Raw genomic sequence first — 16,398 nt, forward strand, 5'->3', positions numbered from 1 at the left:
CCAAAACTGCAACCCTAGGCAAAATCTACCACAGTGTATCTTAAATTTTAATGTGTATATGAATCACAAAGGCCAATTTTTAAGTGCAGGTCTGGGACAAGGTCTAAGAGTCTGTATTTCTAACAAGCTCCCAGGTCCTGCTTCTACTTACAGTTTTGGGAAAACATGTTAGTTCTACCACAAGCATTCATTACGCTCGCATCCAAGAAACTCAACTTTGCTAGAGAAAAGTCATGTCTATTCTGGCCAGCTGTACCCTGAGTTCTTCATGTAACCTGTGGCAACCCCTAAGCCTACCTGCTTCAAGCTATCCATTATGTTTATCAGCCTGCCTTCTCATTTCAGAAAAGGACACAGCAACAGTCGCATGTGCTCACTCAGCCTTAATAAAGGGCACCGTCCTAGCTCTTCTGGATTTTGCAGTGAGCTCCACAGCCTGCCGTCCTGCCCCTTCAGCCTATCTTCAAGAGCCCTACGACCCTCTTTCATTATTGAATCACATCCCTCCTTACTGTCAATGGCTTCCACTGCCCTTAGAATAAAATCCATACTCTCAGCAAAGGTCTTTAAGGCACAGAAAAAAAAAATAATTTTTTCCTTACCTAGTTCTCCAACTTCATCTCATGGCACTCTCTTCTTGCTCACTACCTCTGGCTACTGGATCAAGTTCCGCTTCCTTAAAGACCTCAAGGTTTTCCCATGTGCTATTCTCAACAGAGGGCTGCCCAGATGGCACATTGGTAAAGAATCCACCTGCCAATGCAGGAGAGGGAAGAGATGCAGGTTTGATCCCTGGGTCGGGAAGATGCCCTGGAATAGGAGACTGGAACTCCAGTATTGTCTAGAAAATTCCATGGACACTCTCCTCAGTAGAATGTACACTCTCCTCAATAGAATGTACACTCATGCCCTGAAAAACTCATTCTCTGCACTCCTAGTATGTCTGAATCTATCTTATCTTTCAAGTCACAGTTGTAATGCCATTTTCTCAAAGATACATAATGCCCTTCTTATCTCAATCAGTCCCCAAACTTTATTCCCTATGTTGGCACTTGGTTAAGTTCCTCTGACATGTCACGGTTTGGAATTATTTTCTCTCTTTTCTGGTCTAGTTTATTTTGTATTTGTTGCGTGTATCACTCTCATATTGTATTCTTACACTGTGCTGCACCTCGATAAAGTTCAGTGTGTATTTGTAGAATAACTTACTAGGTAGTTGAATGGATGGAGGAACAATTAAATAATAGAGTAGGCTTTCTTTTACAATATTTTCCTTTGGTATCAGCCTAAACAGGCTGCTCTGTACAGGTTTATTCTACTAAATCATTCCATGGATAAATTTCAAGTCAGTAGATTTCAATCCCTAAAGACTAACTCTAATATTTTTTCATCAAGCCACTTAATTCATAACTGGGGAGAAGCTTCAAATTGTCCTGGGATTTAGAGATATGATCAATAAGTTTTCAGAAAAGAGGAAATAAAGTATAACTTTAGAAGTATTTAATTATACATCTATTTAATACACTCCCTTACTATTTCCTAGGAAACACTATCATATGTGCCTAAAATATTTTTATATTTTATTAATATAATACAGTGACAAATTATTATTTTAGTAGAGTATAGAACATATACAGAGTATATATTCCTGTAAGGCCAATGTATTTGCCACTATAAAAAAATTAATGGATTATAAAAATAATTTTCTTAAGAGCTTCAGAAAGTTATGGAAGAGATAAGTTACATTTCCAGGAAGAAGAGATCCTTTTTGAGATAGGAAAACAATTTCAGCCAGTTTTCTCCCTGCTTTGGAATGTCTGCTAAATTTTGGCAAGAAATGAGGGGCAGGTGCAGCCCAGGCAGAGGCTCTCTAGGGTAGAAAGAGAAACTAATGCTTTTTGGTTGCTCAGGGCTGGAGAGCTATAATGGGAACTGGTGGGTCCCTAAAAAGTCTAACCGGGATTTTTCCCAGTGAAACATTTGCTGGATGTTTGGAATGTGTAGGAAGCTGAGGATACTCCTTTTACACTTTTAAAAGGCGGAGTGCACTTTTTCCATCCTTAAGTATGCCTTTTTTTCTAAATCTGAAGAAGGAGTCCAGCTTTAAGCAACCAGTTGTCTCTCACTCACGACATCTGATGCATTTGAAGTTGCCTGGATAGGAAGCTTGGACCCTCTGAAGGGTAGAGCTGAATCTTCTACACTTTCGCAGGGCTGATGGGATGGCCACACATAAGCTCTCTGTCTAAAGTGTATAACACACACAGCGGAGAAAGGAGACTAAGGGGATATAGTCTTAAGAAAACTGCGAAACTTCTTGACCCAGGTCAATCGTCGGCTACATTAAAATTTCAGTTCCTCATTATATCTGAATAACCAAGGAAAACAGGAATGCTTTTTGGTTGCCCTCAATATCGTCCCCAAATCCTACATTTGTTTTACACAATGCCTGAGATTTAATAAAAAATGATTAGATATGACAGATTACATAACTGATGAAATAAAACAAGTCCTTCACAGATTATCCAAACAATAGATTTTGCTGATAAGAAATGTAAAATGATTGCTTAAAATTTTTAAAAATAAAGAAGAAGAACAAAATAAAATCTGTCCATTCTTTGATGGAGAATTCTCATAGAATTGAAATGTTACAAAAGAAAAATAAAAAACTTAAAATGTATACTACAGACCAGGAGTCAGTGAACTACATACAGCCTGTGGGCCAAAGCCAGCACATTGCCTGCTTTTGTAAGAGTTTTACTGGAACTCAGCCACGTTCACTAATTGTCTATGGTTGTTCTTATGCTACAAAACCAGAGTTGAGTATTTAGAACAGAGACCATATGGAATACAAAGCCTAAAATATTCTCTATCTTGTCCATGTAAACTTTGACATATGAATTGCTTAAAATAACAAGATTTAATTAACATCTTCCTTCTGATTTTTTTTTTCCCCAGTCAGCCCCTCAGGGCAGATACCATTCAATAAATGTTAGCTATTATCATTTGATGAACACTCAGGAAACTTATAATTTTATTCAAGACCTCATGTTAAAAATTTGGGGATTGTGAAGTTGAACTCAGATAACAAAACCTTAACATGTGGCCTCGAATAAAAGTAAGAGCCTTCTGTCCATTTTAAAGGTAGTAATGTTTTTCAACTTTTCCTTGGTATTGTTGGATTATGCAATAATTATCTGAGCTCTGGAAGTGAGGACTCTGACAAACTTGGCAGAAACTTGAAACTTCTTGAAACTTGGCATCAAAAATAGAAAGGCAGTCACATGCTATGTCTTGAGTACTTAAAAGGAGAGAAATAACGTGAACATCCATTTTTTATACATGTAAATAGAAATACATTTATATGAATGCCAAATTAATGTAATTAGTAATAATATTAACATACAGTTACTGAGTGTGTTCTGTAGACTGGTAATAACTCCATGTTATTGGCCTTGAGTGAACTTCCCATTGGTATTTTTTAAGAACTCCCACATGGTTGCAATGTTCAGCCAGGATTAAAAAGCTATTGATCTAACTTCTCCCAGAATTACCCCCATTGTTTGCTGTGTTCCAGCCACATAATACTGCAAAAAGAAAGAAAAAAAAACACACACTGGGAGAACAAATTCTTGTTCTCTCAGGCTCACTCACCTTTATTTAATTAGTGAATATTCAAAAATTAAAATCAGGCTAGTTCCCCTGGTTGGCTAGACCATGCTGCTACTGCTGCTAAGTCGCTTCAGTCATGTCCAACTTGTGTGACCCCATAGACCACAGCCCACCAGGCTCCCCCGTCCCTGGGATTCTCCAGGCAAGAACACTGGAGTGGGTTGCCATTTCCTCCTCCAATGCATGTAAGTGAAAAGTGAAAATGAAGTTGCTCAGTCATGTCTGACTCTTCACAATCCCAGGGACTGCAGCCTACCAGGCTCCTCCATCTGTGGGATTTTCCAGGCAAGAGTACTGGAGTGGGGTGCCATTGCCTTCTCTGGGCTGGACAATAGCATGAGGTTATTTGTCCCAAAATTACTCACTCAAAAAACAATAAGCAAATGTAAACAAAACTATGGTACCTATTGTTTTCTTCTTTTACTGTAAATAAGCTGTAGTCATCAAATGTATTATTCTTTTTTAGGCAATGTGATGGATATTTGTGCAATGAGGTGGCAGCCAACAAAGTGTGATATGTAAGAAGTTTTGTTGCAATGGAGCAAAATTCACCTGGAAGGCAGGGAAAATATATTAATATAAAGCAAATGTTATGATGTGATCTGTTTTGTATTGTGACTCCTACTCAGCTTCTACGAAATGGAAGGACAAGCTACCTTAAAACATGATGAGAAGCTCAAAATGAATCAGTGGCCAGTGTGAACTTCCACACTAGTAGTTTTGAAACATCCTCTACAGGACTGTGATTGTCTTGGAGTGATAAAGACTGTTACTTTAGACCAGAAGGTAATGGGTAATGTACTTTGCTAGAAGAGAGAGAGCAACTGGGAAGACCCCTTTTCCTGGAGTAACCATTACTCCTTAAAAAGAGACCACCAAAAACAAATATATTAACACATATATATGGAATTTAGAAAAATGGTATTGATAAACCTATTTTCAGGGAAGGAATGGAGACAGATGCAGAGAACAGACTTTTGAACACAGTGCAGAGGGAAAGAGTGTGACGAACGGAGAGAGTAGCATCAGCATACATACACTATCATATTTAAGAGGCATAGCTGGTAAGAAGTTGCTGTGTACCACAGGGAGCCCAGACTGGCGCTCTGTGATGAGCTGAAGGGATGGAAAGAGGGGAGGGGAAGGGAGGCTCTGGAGGCAGGGGATGATGCATAATTATGGCTGTCTTGAGTTGTATGGCAGAAACCAACACACCATGGTAAAAATTAAAATGAAAAAAGGAGTTCACTAAGTTGAGTGATATGAATTAACACTCTTCCCTCGAGAACCTGAGAGATGTTCCTGCTGGACAGATGGCAACTTCTAATTCACAGTGACTCCCAATTCACACTGTCCAAGACCTGTGCCAGACCAGAAATCATTGCTTTCTTCGTGGACTTTTCCAGGAGAGATTTGTTACCCCCTTTCTATTTTCACATTTGAGGAATCAGTGGACTAAAATGGACCAGAATGGGCACATTTAATTCAGATGACCATTACATCTACTACTGTGGGGAAGAATCTCTTAGAAGAAATGGAGTAGCCCTCATAATCAACAAAACAGCCAAAAATGCAGTACTTGGGCACATTCTCAAAAATGACAGAATGATGTCTGTTTTCAAGGCAAATCATTCAATATCACAGTAATCCAAGTCTACGCCACAAGCACTAATGCCGAAGAAGCTGAACGGTTCTAAGAAGATCTAAAAGGCCTTCTAGAATTAATATCAAAAATGGATGTCCTTTTCATTAGAGCAGACTGGATGTGAAAGCAGGAACCGAAGAGATTCCTAGACTAACAGGCAAGATTTTGGCCTTGGTAACAAAATGAAGCAGGGCAAAGCCACACAGTTTTGCCAAGAGAATGCGCTGGTCATAGCAAAAACCCTCTTCCAACAACACAAGACTGTAAAAATGGACATCACCAGATGGTAAAAACCAAAATCAGACTGATTATAGTCTTTGCAGCCAAAGATGGAGAAGCTCAAAAAGTGAGCAAAAACAAGACCAGGAGCTGACTGTGGCTCAGACAATGAACTCCTTATTGCCGAATTCAGACTGAAATTGAAGAAGGTAGTGTAAACCAGGAGACCATTCAGGTATGACCCAAATCAAATCCCTTACGATTATACAGTGGAAGTGACAAATAGATTCAAGGTATTAGATTTGATAGACAGATACGGAAGCTTGTGACATTGTACAGGAGGCAGTGACCAAAACCATCCCCAAAAGGAGAAATGCCATAAGGCAAAATGGTTGTCTGAGGAGGCCTTACAAACAACGGAGAAAAGAAGAGACGCTAAAGGCAAAAGAGAAAAGGAATGATATATCCACCTGAATGCAGAGTTCCAAAGAGTAGCAAGGAGAAATAAGAAAGCCTTCCTCAGTGATCAATGTAAAGAAATAGAGGAAAACAATAGAATGGGAAAGACTAAAGACCACTTCAAGAAAATTAGAGTTATCAAGGGAACATTTCATGCAAAGATAGGCTCAATAAAGGACAGAAATGGTGTGGACCTAACAGAAGCAGAAGATATTAAGAAGAGTGGCAAGAATACACAGAAGAACTGTACAAAAAAAGATCTTCATGACCCAGATAACCATGCTGGTGTGATCACTCACCTATAGCCAGACATCCTGGAATGTGAAGTCAAGTGGGCCTTAGGAAGCATCACTACGAACAACGCTAGTGGAGGTGATGGAACTCCAGGTGAGCTATTTGAAATCCTAAAAGGTGATGGTGCTGCACTCAATATGCAAGCAAAATTAGAAAACTCAGCAGTGGCCACAGGACTGGAAAAGGTCAGCTTTCATTACAATCCCAAAGAAAGGCAATGCCAAAGAATGTTCAAACTCCTACACAATTGCACTCATCTCACACACTAGCAAAGTAATGCTCAAAATTCTCCAAGCCAGGCTTCAACAGTATGTGAACCGAGAAATTCCAGATGTTCAAGCTAGATTTGGAAAAGGCAGAGGAACCAGAGATCAAATTGCCAACATCCACTGAATCATCGAAAAAGCAAGAGAGTTCCAGAAAAACATCTACTTCTGCTTCATTGACTACGCTAAAGCTGTTGACAGTGTGGATCACAACAAACTGTGGAAATTCTTCAAGAGATGGTAATACCAGATCACCATACCTCCGTCCTGAGAAACATGTATACAGGTCTAGAAGCAACAGTTAAAACTGGACATGGAACAACAGACTGGTTCCAACTTGGGAAAGGAGTATGTGAGGCTGTATACTGTCACCCTGCTTATTTAACTTCTATGCAGAGTACATCTTGAGAAATGCCAGGCTGGATGAAGCACAAGCTGGAATCAAGATTGCCGGGAGAAATATCAGTAACTTCAGCTATTCAGATGACACCACCCTTATGGCAGAAAGCGAGGAGGAAGTAACGAGCCTCTTGATGAAAGTGAAAGAAGAGAGTGAAAAAGCTGACTTTAAACTCAACATTCAAAAAATGAAGATCATGGCATCCGGTCCCATCACTTCATAGCAAATAGATGGGGAAACAATGGAAACAGTGACAGACTTTATTTTTGGGGGCACCAAAATCTCTGCAGATGCTACTTGCAGCCATGAAATTAAAAGACACTTGCTTCTTGGAAGAAATGCTATGACCAACCTAGACAGCATATTAAAAAGCAGAGACATTACTTTGCCAACAAAGGTCCATCTAGTCAAAGCTATGGTTTTTCCAATAGTCATGTATGGATGTGAGAGTTGGACTATAAAGAAAGCTGAGCGCTGAAGAATTGATGCTTTTGAACTGGGGTGTTGGAGAAGACTCTTTAGAGTACCTTGGACTGCAAGGAGATTCAATCAGTCCATCCTAAAGGAAATCAGTCCTGGGTGTTCATTAGTGGAACTGACGCTGAAGCTGAAACTCTAATACTTTGGCCACCTGATGCAAAGAACTGACTCATTGGAAAAGACCCTGATGCTGGGAAACATTGAAGGCAGGAGGAGAAGGGGACGACAGAAGATGAGATGGTTGAATGGCATCACCAACTCAATGGACATGAGTTTGTGCAAACTCCAGGAGGTAGTGATCACAGGGAAGCCTGGCGTGCTGTAGTCCACGGTTCACAAAGATTTGGACACAACTAAGCGACTGAACTGAACTTCTGTTTTCACAACTCTGTGTTGTGTGCTTATCATGTGTAATAAACTGAGGGACTAGTGAACAGAGTGTCAGCACTGTTGGGTGAACCTCCCACCTTCCTTTCCCTGGACCCTCGAGATCCAGCAAGTCTATTCTCCCCCTCAGCCTCTCTGTCTCTGTTGTGCTCTATCTCCCCTGACTTCCCATTCCATCCATCTCTATCATTCTCTCTCTCCTAATAAACAGTCATAAATGTAGAGCAAAACAGAATAAACAAAGTCCTTAAACCACAAATCAAGTTCCTTGACATCCTTTCCCACAAAGTCAACCTTTCCGTGACTAGAGAGATTATTGCTCCAGCTTCTGTATTTATTCACTGTTAAATGACAGCTTGAAAAATAGAAAGCAGAGGTTATAAGGCACAATGACTTTAAAGGAAACATTTATACCAATTCTTTCCATTTCTGCGAATATAGAGGAATATCTGTGAGCTTTTTCAGTCCCCCATCACACACTCCTCTCCATGGAAGAAGTGACTTTTCTGCCTGATGAATTTATGAGATGACATTGGCATGCCTGATTCCACTCCTTTTATTCTAGAGCTGCTAGTTCCATGTCATCTGTCATTTCAGGTGTGTGTATGTGTAAGTATGAATTTGAATGTGAATAAAACAGAGTGAGAGGGAGAGAATGAGAGAGAGAAAGAGAGAGGAAGAGAGAGAAAGAGTTATCTTCATTGTTCAGTTGTAAGAAAGACTAAATGGTCTATTTAATTTGGGTGTGGGGAACTGGCCCACTTGGCCCGCAGTACCACCCAGTTTCTCCAAATAATTTAATAAGTTTTTTTTAAAAAAAGCAGTATTCTTAATGTCCCTGGCCCCTGTACCTAGTTCTCAATAGGTTCTGAAATTATTTCTTTCTTGCTGGTATAAAATTCAAAAAGTATCCCAGAGTATGAAATTAAATATTAACATATGGAAAAAAAACCCTGAAATGTCCAAAAATCCCACTACATTAAACACTCTATTCCTTTATTCTCACTTTTTAAAATCTGTCACTTTTTTAATAAGCAGCAGTTGGATCACAGTGTTCAATTTTGTATCTTACAAAGTTTCCAAAACGACTTCATGAAGTGGAGCTTATTGAAATTCTTCTTCAATGACCAAATTATTTCATAAAGTAAAATTGTAAATCACTCCACATTTCTAGATGGTTTTGGACTAGGAAAATTGCAGGTGAGGGATAATACTATTAATTTCATGTGATTAAAATTCACAAACATGAAATTTTATGTATTACCTTCTTAGAACCCTCCAACTGGCACATCCCCTTTCTGATAAGAAAAGGTGCAGTCATTTATGGAATATCTAGAACACATTTAGCACTATGTTGAACACTAGAGGAATAAAGCTTCATAGAAATGATTTCTGTCCTCAAAGAATTCAATAAACATTCAATATGGCAGATGAGTAAATTCATAATATTAAACTAATTAATGATTCCTTTTTACCTCAGCTGGTTTGTAAGAGGTCATAGAATGCACTCAAGTAATGTTTGTTGACAATACGTCATTTCAAACTTTGTCTTCATATAATTTTATAAAATAGGTATATAAAATATTGTAATCTGTGAGTGTGTGTATACATATATTGTGAACTATATGTGAAAAGTTGGAAAATACAGATCTACTTATTTTAAATAAGTCTCTGCAGTGGGTGACAATTAACATTTAGTGAGTTTCACAAATGTAGAGCAGCAAGAAATTAAATACCCCAAGAAAAATAGGACATTAAACTGTGAAACAACAAACTCTACTAGAAAAGAAGATACAGAATCATCAAAAGCAATTTCAGAAGTTTGGGGAATCAGAACTAGTCTACACTGAAGACTACCTAGCTTTGTTACTCAAAGTATGTGAAGCCAAAAGCGTACAAGCATGCAAAGGAAAGGATTTAATCCTCATTTCCAACTGACCTTTGAGAGTACATATGATGAGCTCCATGTAGGCATCCTTCGGTGCTACACACCCCTGAATTTGTAAAGGAGAAGACCATGGTCCCCAGGCAAGTAGTAGATGAGTGTTTGTATGCATGTATAACTATATGTATGTTTTATGTGCATATAAACCGTATTCACATGCAAAAACACATATGACATCAATCCTATCCACTGATCTATCCATTCAATTATCCACCTGCCTGCCTTTCTAATGATCCATTCATCTGTATTTGTCCATAATTTTTTCACATGTACATTTCAACTTAAGCTGTAAAATTTTACTCTTTTTTTAACTCAATGCATTTTCTGTACCTGTAGATATTAATACCTCATAGTTATACAGCACATTGCAAACATCTCACATACAATATTTCATCTGCTCTTATTCAAAACCTCCAGAGATGCTAAGATGATGCTATCAATTTCATCTTGCATAGCAAACCAAGACTTGAGTGAGATCACATGACTTTTCCAAAGGACACACAATCAGAAAATGGTGCCTATAGCACCAGATTCTAGGGCAGAGGATTTCAAATCAAAGACTCAGAAGGGAGCATGACTTCTAGAAAGAAGGTTAAGCTTTGGAACAATTGCACCTGGGATGCAGCCTTCACTCTTGCCTCACTTAACTGGACTGCTCCCAGGATCTTCAATTTCTTTTCATGGGACTAAGGCAAGGATGGCAATATTGCAGGTGGTGGTGGGAACTGGAATTAATCTGTGAAAGTGCCCAGCAGAGTTTGCTTGGTCGTCTGTGGGAGCTGAATGCCCTGAGGCTGTTTCTTATGCTGCAAAAGCGTGCACTTGATTTCTGCCTGCAAGTGAGCAGGGGCACAGACACATGGGCTGTCCAATCACTAACTGAATGATTTCTACGTGACTCACAACATGAGACTATCTCTCCTATTTCACAGTGGGTTTCTATTTCTCTCCATTAGCAGATGACAAGCACTCACAGAAGGCAAGTACATTTAAATATTACTGTACAAAATGATGAATTTAAAAAGCAAACATTTTGCGCCAAGTGATATTATTCATTCTTAACAAATTTGTAAGACTTGACCTATGGTTTACTTAATCGATACAATTATTCTCATTTATTACCATGAATAAATAAGAACTAAATATGAATATTAAGATTAAGTAGATAAAGTATCATGTGTAAAATTAGGTGAAAATAAAATTCATTTAAGATTAAATTCATATGAAAGTCTTTGGTTATACTTAATTCTGAAATATTTTAATTTTGACACAAGTAAAGCTCAGTGAGGTCAAATATCACCAAATACTTATATGCACGTAAGTATATATTATTAAATATATGTATTTGTGTATAATTGTATTAATGTGTATATATAATATCATGTAGGTATATACACATATGTGTGCTATGCTTAGTCGCTCAGTCATGTCTGATTCTTTGTGACCCCATGTACTGTAGCCCGCCAGGCTCCTCTACCCATGAGGATTCTCCAGGCAAGAATACAGGAGTGGGTTGCCATGCCCTCCTCCAGGGGATCTTTCCAACCCAGGAACTGAACCTAGGTCTCCTACATTGCAGGCAAATTCTTTACCATCCGAGCCACCAGGGAAGCCCATGTACACATATAGGTGTATACATTAATGTATATACACACAACAGAAATAAGGCTCTACGTAGCCAAATAAATCATCAGTTTGATTACTGACTTGGAAAGTAAACATACTAAACAGCATTTGCTTTTCAGATATTTTTAAAATGTGCTTTTTTGGTTTTCTGATAACGAGTCAAATACATTCACTTCTTTAATAAGGGTTCTACAAGCTACTTCTCCATCCACGAGTAAGAATGCTCTTTAGTTTTTATTTTTTTTAATTATGTTTACTTGTAAGCAACAGTATCAGTACCATATTGTAAAGTAATTAACCTCCAATTTAAACAAATAAATTTATATTTTAAAAAATAAAAAGTAAATAAATAAATAAATAATAATAATAAAAAAGAAAATATAAGCACAACAAAACTTCAGGGCTCTTAACTGCACAGCACCCCTCCAATGTTGGGTTCTCCAAGGCTCTGTCTTGTATTTTGTTCTGAGCCCCATAATGTTTGTTCACATAGGAAGCTTTCTCGACTGTCAGGATGAATGACAACAGTCTCTGAAAATGACAATGACTTGCACTGGTAAAAAACCTAGCAACACTTCACTGTGCTCAAAATATTCATACAGCATATTCTGAATAATTCAATGATGTGTGGGAGAAGAGGGGCTATTTCTGGAAATTTGTCCCATGTCATCTTTTGTGAGCAACTAATTTTCTCTGATAAAATAACTGTCTTTTTTTTCTTTTTGGTATCTTAGTCTTTTTTTTTTTTTGGTATCTTAATGTCAAAATGCAGTGAAATTTTTGATACCTATATGACACAGCTTTATTATTTCCTGAGTACTAAAATATTGAAGAATTTAATTGAAAAATGTATGGTATTTTGAAATAAGTCTTATGCACTAGGAACTGATGTGCCAGTCATGATATAGTTTAACTTATATAGATAAACCCAAGTAACAGATTTTATTCAGGACTTTCCCCCAATAGACAAGGGATCCATTCATTTAAATAGCAGGATTCAAGCAGGATCCATAAAATCCCAAACCCTTGAAATAAAACAGTTCAGCACTGATTTATAAAAGTTTGCTTTCTAGCACAGACTTTTTTACTTCAGGTGTTATTTTCAGAGATTTTATCAATCTGACTATATAGCAGCAGACTAAACTCTCACACAGAGATCATTAACAGGAATTAAACAGAGCAAGTACTAAAGCTGGCTTTGCACCTACTGAATGCTGCAAGTGTCTGTACTCATTTGATATGCATCTTGCAAAGCTCGGCTGTTCCCAGAAGGCCACTCCGTGAAGACTGAGCGAGCAGCGTCTGCTAGCGGTGCCTGCGAGTCACAAAAACAGAGAGCTTTACGACAGGGAGGCTTGGAGGCAGGCTGAAAACCTGGGTTTGTACATTTTCACGCCCTAAACATGCATGTAAATTGTTCCTTTGATTATTTCCACAATGCACATTACTCACACTGAGAAACCATTGAATCGGCAAGATTTTCCAGATCTCTTCATAGGCTCCACTTAAAGCCCTTTACTAAAATTGCTTTATTAACTGCTTATTAGACAGACTTAGTTTTAGATATAGGACAAAACACGACAGAAGAACACAGCAGGCTGCTGTTGGTGGGTGGTCATTGTCTGGGTTTGAGAGTCATCCTACATTACCTGTGGCATTCATTGGGCACTGATTGAAGGCCAAGTCGCCTGCTGGAGTCCTCTTCCACACCATCGACATCAGATAATCCTCTGGGCATATTTCATAAGGTGCTGCAATTTAAAACAAAGGGACTTTAACACCCGTGGTGTTTATTTTTTAAATGCTGGCAATAAGCAATCCTGAAATGCAGCTCTCTGACTGCAGAGAGCTGTCTTTTTTTAAGTGTGGTGTTTATTGAAATGTTAGAGATGTCTTCAGAAAAAAACCACCAACTTTCATTTCATTCTCTACAAAATCCTCACAGAAAAAAAGCACTTTTCAAAGAAAGCTTAGGCTTAAAAAAAAAAAGTCATTTGAACATGCCTATTGTGGGGAAGAGAGCAAACGAACCAAGATGGCGTGGTCAGGCTCTTTCACCCCACGTTTTGTAAATAATGACTATGTAACAGTTGAGCTCATTTATAGCACTGCCCATGTGCATCACGAGTTACCCGCTCAGTCATTTGTGAGGTTCGCCTGTATATGCTTCACCTGGAAAAGCCCAGCAGGGTTGTGTGTGGTTATGTTGTGTTATGTATATCTGCTGCTGTGGCTGTCGTGTCACTCAGGAGAGAATAAATGTGTCTGCAGTTCCTATGGATCCTTGCATTTTCTTCCAGCCTCTTAGCTCATGCCTTACCTACCATGGGTTCAGTGAACAGTGTGAACAGTGAGACAGCTGGTGTCATGAACAGGATCAGCAAAACAACTGGTGTAGTCAACAGGATACCCAGCTGGTAGAGGAGCCTGAGGCTCCACAGAAGAGGTGGCAGGATACCCAGCAGGTAGAAGAGCAGGAGACTCCACTGGCTGGAGGGAGCCAGCGGCCACCACATAGCATGTGGTACCATGTGGCTACGATCCTCTCGGCATGGATTCCAGTGGAAGATTGGGAGGTGGTGGACGGCTCACCGGATAGCACTGAAAAGATGTTACAGGCAAGAGTTCCCACCTGCCGAACAAGGCAGCAAGGGCTGCTGCTGGCACCGTGGGGCAGATTTTGTTGACTACCTGCAGGTGAGTATGGATAGTGCTCCCCATGATGCTGCGTCGGTGTGCAGTCTCTTGGAAGAACTAGGGCAACGTACATTGGCATTAGAGCAAGAACCCGGTGGCCCTGAAGAACCCAGCATCTCTGACAAGACGGTAAGTGATGGTGATAATCAATGCAATGAGACCACGGGTCCCACTTGGCAGCAATGCCTATTGCGCAGCAGAAGGTGAAACATGAGCAGCCTATGGCCCGGGGTGGGCATCCTCAAGGGGCCCCGTCTGTGACTGAGTTCACAACATACAGACCATATATTCAGGTGGAGTTGGTCGACTTGGGTATGCCATTTTGGCAAAGGCGAGGGGAACCCTTGGCAACACGGCTCTTGTGACGTTGGGACACAGATGGACAGTATCCTGTGTTCTGGGGATGGGGCAGAACGATTGGCATCTATCACCAGTCACCCCTCGTCGAGACAAAGGCTGCAGAATGCTAGGCAGCTCATGCAGGGGTCGCTCACGCAGCGCACACCCTCATGGAATGGATTAACACTGCCATCTGCACCCTGTGGGTGAATGTGGGGGAGCCCCAGCATATCGGGAGTAAACAGTGTAACTATGCTGCATTGACCCAAGTGGTAGGAGAACTGGGCATGAGGCAGTCGATATGTAACCCAAATACCTGAGGCCCAGATGATGAGCGTTTCACTGGTGGCACTCCAGACGCCATTTGAACAGTGCCCCGTTGACCTCTTCTGGATCCCTGACTGCTATTCCTGCACCCTGTTTGGGGTGCCCCATCTATGAGGTGACCTCCATGGTTGCTAGCTTGGGAGAAGTAGTGGGATGGCGTGCCAGACACCATTTTGAACAGTGCCTACTGACCTCTTCTGGATCCCTGACTGCTATTTCTGCTCCCTGTCTGGGGCGCCCCATCTATGAGGTGACCTCCATGGTGGCTAGCTTGGGAGCGGTAGAGGGATGGCGTGGCAGATGCCATTTTGAAAGTGTGAAGACCCTGAAGGGGGCCTGAGCTAGCAGGTATGCAGATGCCAATGTGGGCTGATTTGTGCCAAGGCATACCGTAAGGGCTGTGTCCTATGGTGTATAATGTAAATTTAGGCTGTGTGTCCCATGCTGAAGATTCAGTAGAACAGCTGTATTGCTAATCCTGTTGGGGATGCCAATTATCTCTCTGTTCACACTGCTGAAGGCAAGGCATGAGCTAAGAGGCTGGAAGGTCTCTCCCCACAACAGTGTATAAAGGCTGTGTCCATGATGTGCTACTAACCTCTGACTGTCTTGCAGATTTAGAACACTGTGAAAGAATCTTGTGGGTGAGCTGTGAATGCCCTCCTTGAAGGGGTGGGCCTGGCACCTGTGGAGTTTTCTAGGTCCTTAATAAAATCTCATAGGAGTAGATTGCCCCTTTGGAGGATTTCCTGCAATTTCACAAGGACAGATGGTGGACTGGACTTGGCCACGCAAGATAAAGGCACTCACATATGGTGGGTGGTTCTTCTAGCCCCATGAGGGCAAGGACTGCAACATGAGTTCCAGGCGATACCTGGCATTTTGTTTTGCTATGTATTGGGAGGGATTGGGGGCAGGAGAAGGGGACGACAGAGGATGAGATGGCTGGATGGCATCACTGACTCGATGGACGTGAGTCTGAGTGAACTCCGGGAGTTGGTGATGGACAGGGAGGCCTGGCGTGCTGCAATTCATGGGGTCACAAAGAGTCGGACACGACTGAGCGACTGAACCGAACTGAACTGAACTGGGGATGTAACTGTTGTTGTAGCTAATGCTGCTGCAAGAGGTAAATCCAAGGGTCAGTGTCACTCACCAAGGGAAGGAATATCACAGAAAATGGACTGCATATCAAATGTAAGGTGAGAGAGCTTGAAGGGGTGGACTGTGGGAGAGGGCAAATTAGCCAAGATGGTGTGGTCAGGCTCTCGTGCCCCACGTTTTATGAATAATAAGATTTATTTGTAACTGCTGAGATCCTTTATAGCACTGCGCATGTGCGTCAGGAGGTTTAGGCTACAGCTGAGCTTGCTTAAAGCACTGCGCATGTGCATCACGAGTTACCCACTTGGTCATGAGCTACTTTGTGTTCGCCTGTACATGCTTCACCTAGAAGAGCCTAGAAGGGTTCTGTTGTATTATGTTATGTCTGCTGCTAAGGCTGCTATTCCAGCCAGGAGAGAACAGATTCATCTGCAGTTCCCACAGTTCCTGGCATTTTCTTCCAGCCTCTTAGCTTGCGCCTTGCCTACCGTGAGTTCAGTGAACAGTGTGAACAGCGAGACAATTGGTATCACGAAGA

General features: G+C 40.7%; 1 protein-coding gene across 1 annotated transcript in view; it reads right to left on the minus strand.

The window, feature by feature from the left end:
* The window catches only part of ADGRB3 (adhesion G protein-coupled receptor B3), an 881,864-nt gene that overhangs the window by 484,430 nt on the left and 381,036 nt on the right, over positions 1-16,398 (minus strand). The window contains exons 7-8 of the mRNA XM_052651548.1: positions 13,043-13,144; positions 12,602-12,708 (exon numbers count right to left, since the gene is read on the minus strand). Of these exons, the coding sequence (XP_052507508.1) occupies positions 12,602-12,708; positions 13,043-13,144 (209 nt within the window). The remainder of the gene's footprint in view (positions 1-12,601; positions 12,709-13,042; positions 13,145-16,398) is intronic.

The sequence above is a fragment of the Budorcas taxicolor genome, chromosome 14 (genome assembly GCF_023091745.1).
Source record: "Budorcas taxicolor isolate Tak-1 chromosome 14, Takin1.1, whole genome shotgun sequence".
Lineage (NCBI taxonomy): Eukaryota > Metazoa > Chordata > Mammalia > Artiodactyla > Bovidae > Budorcas > Budorcas taxicolor.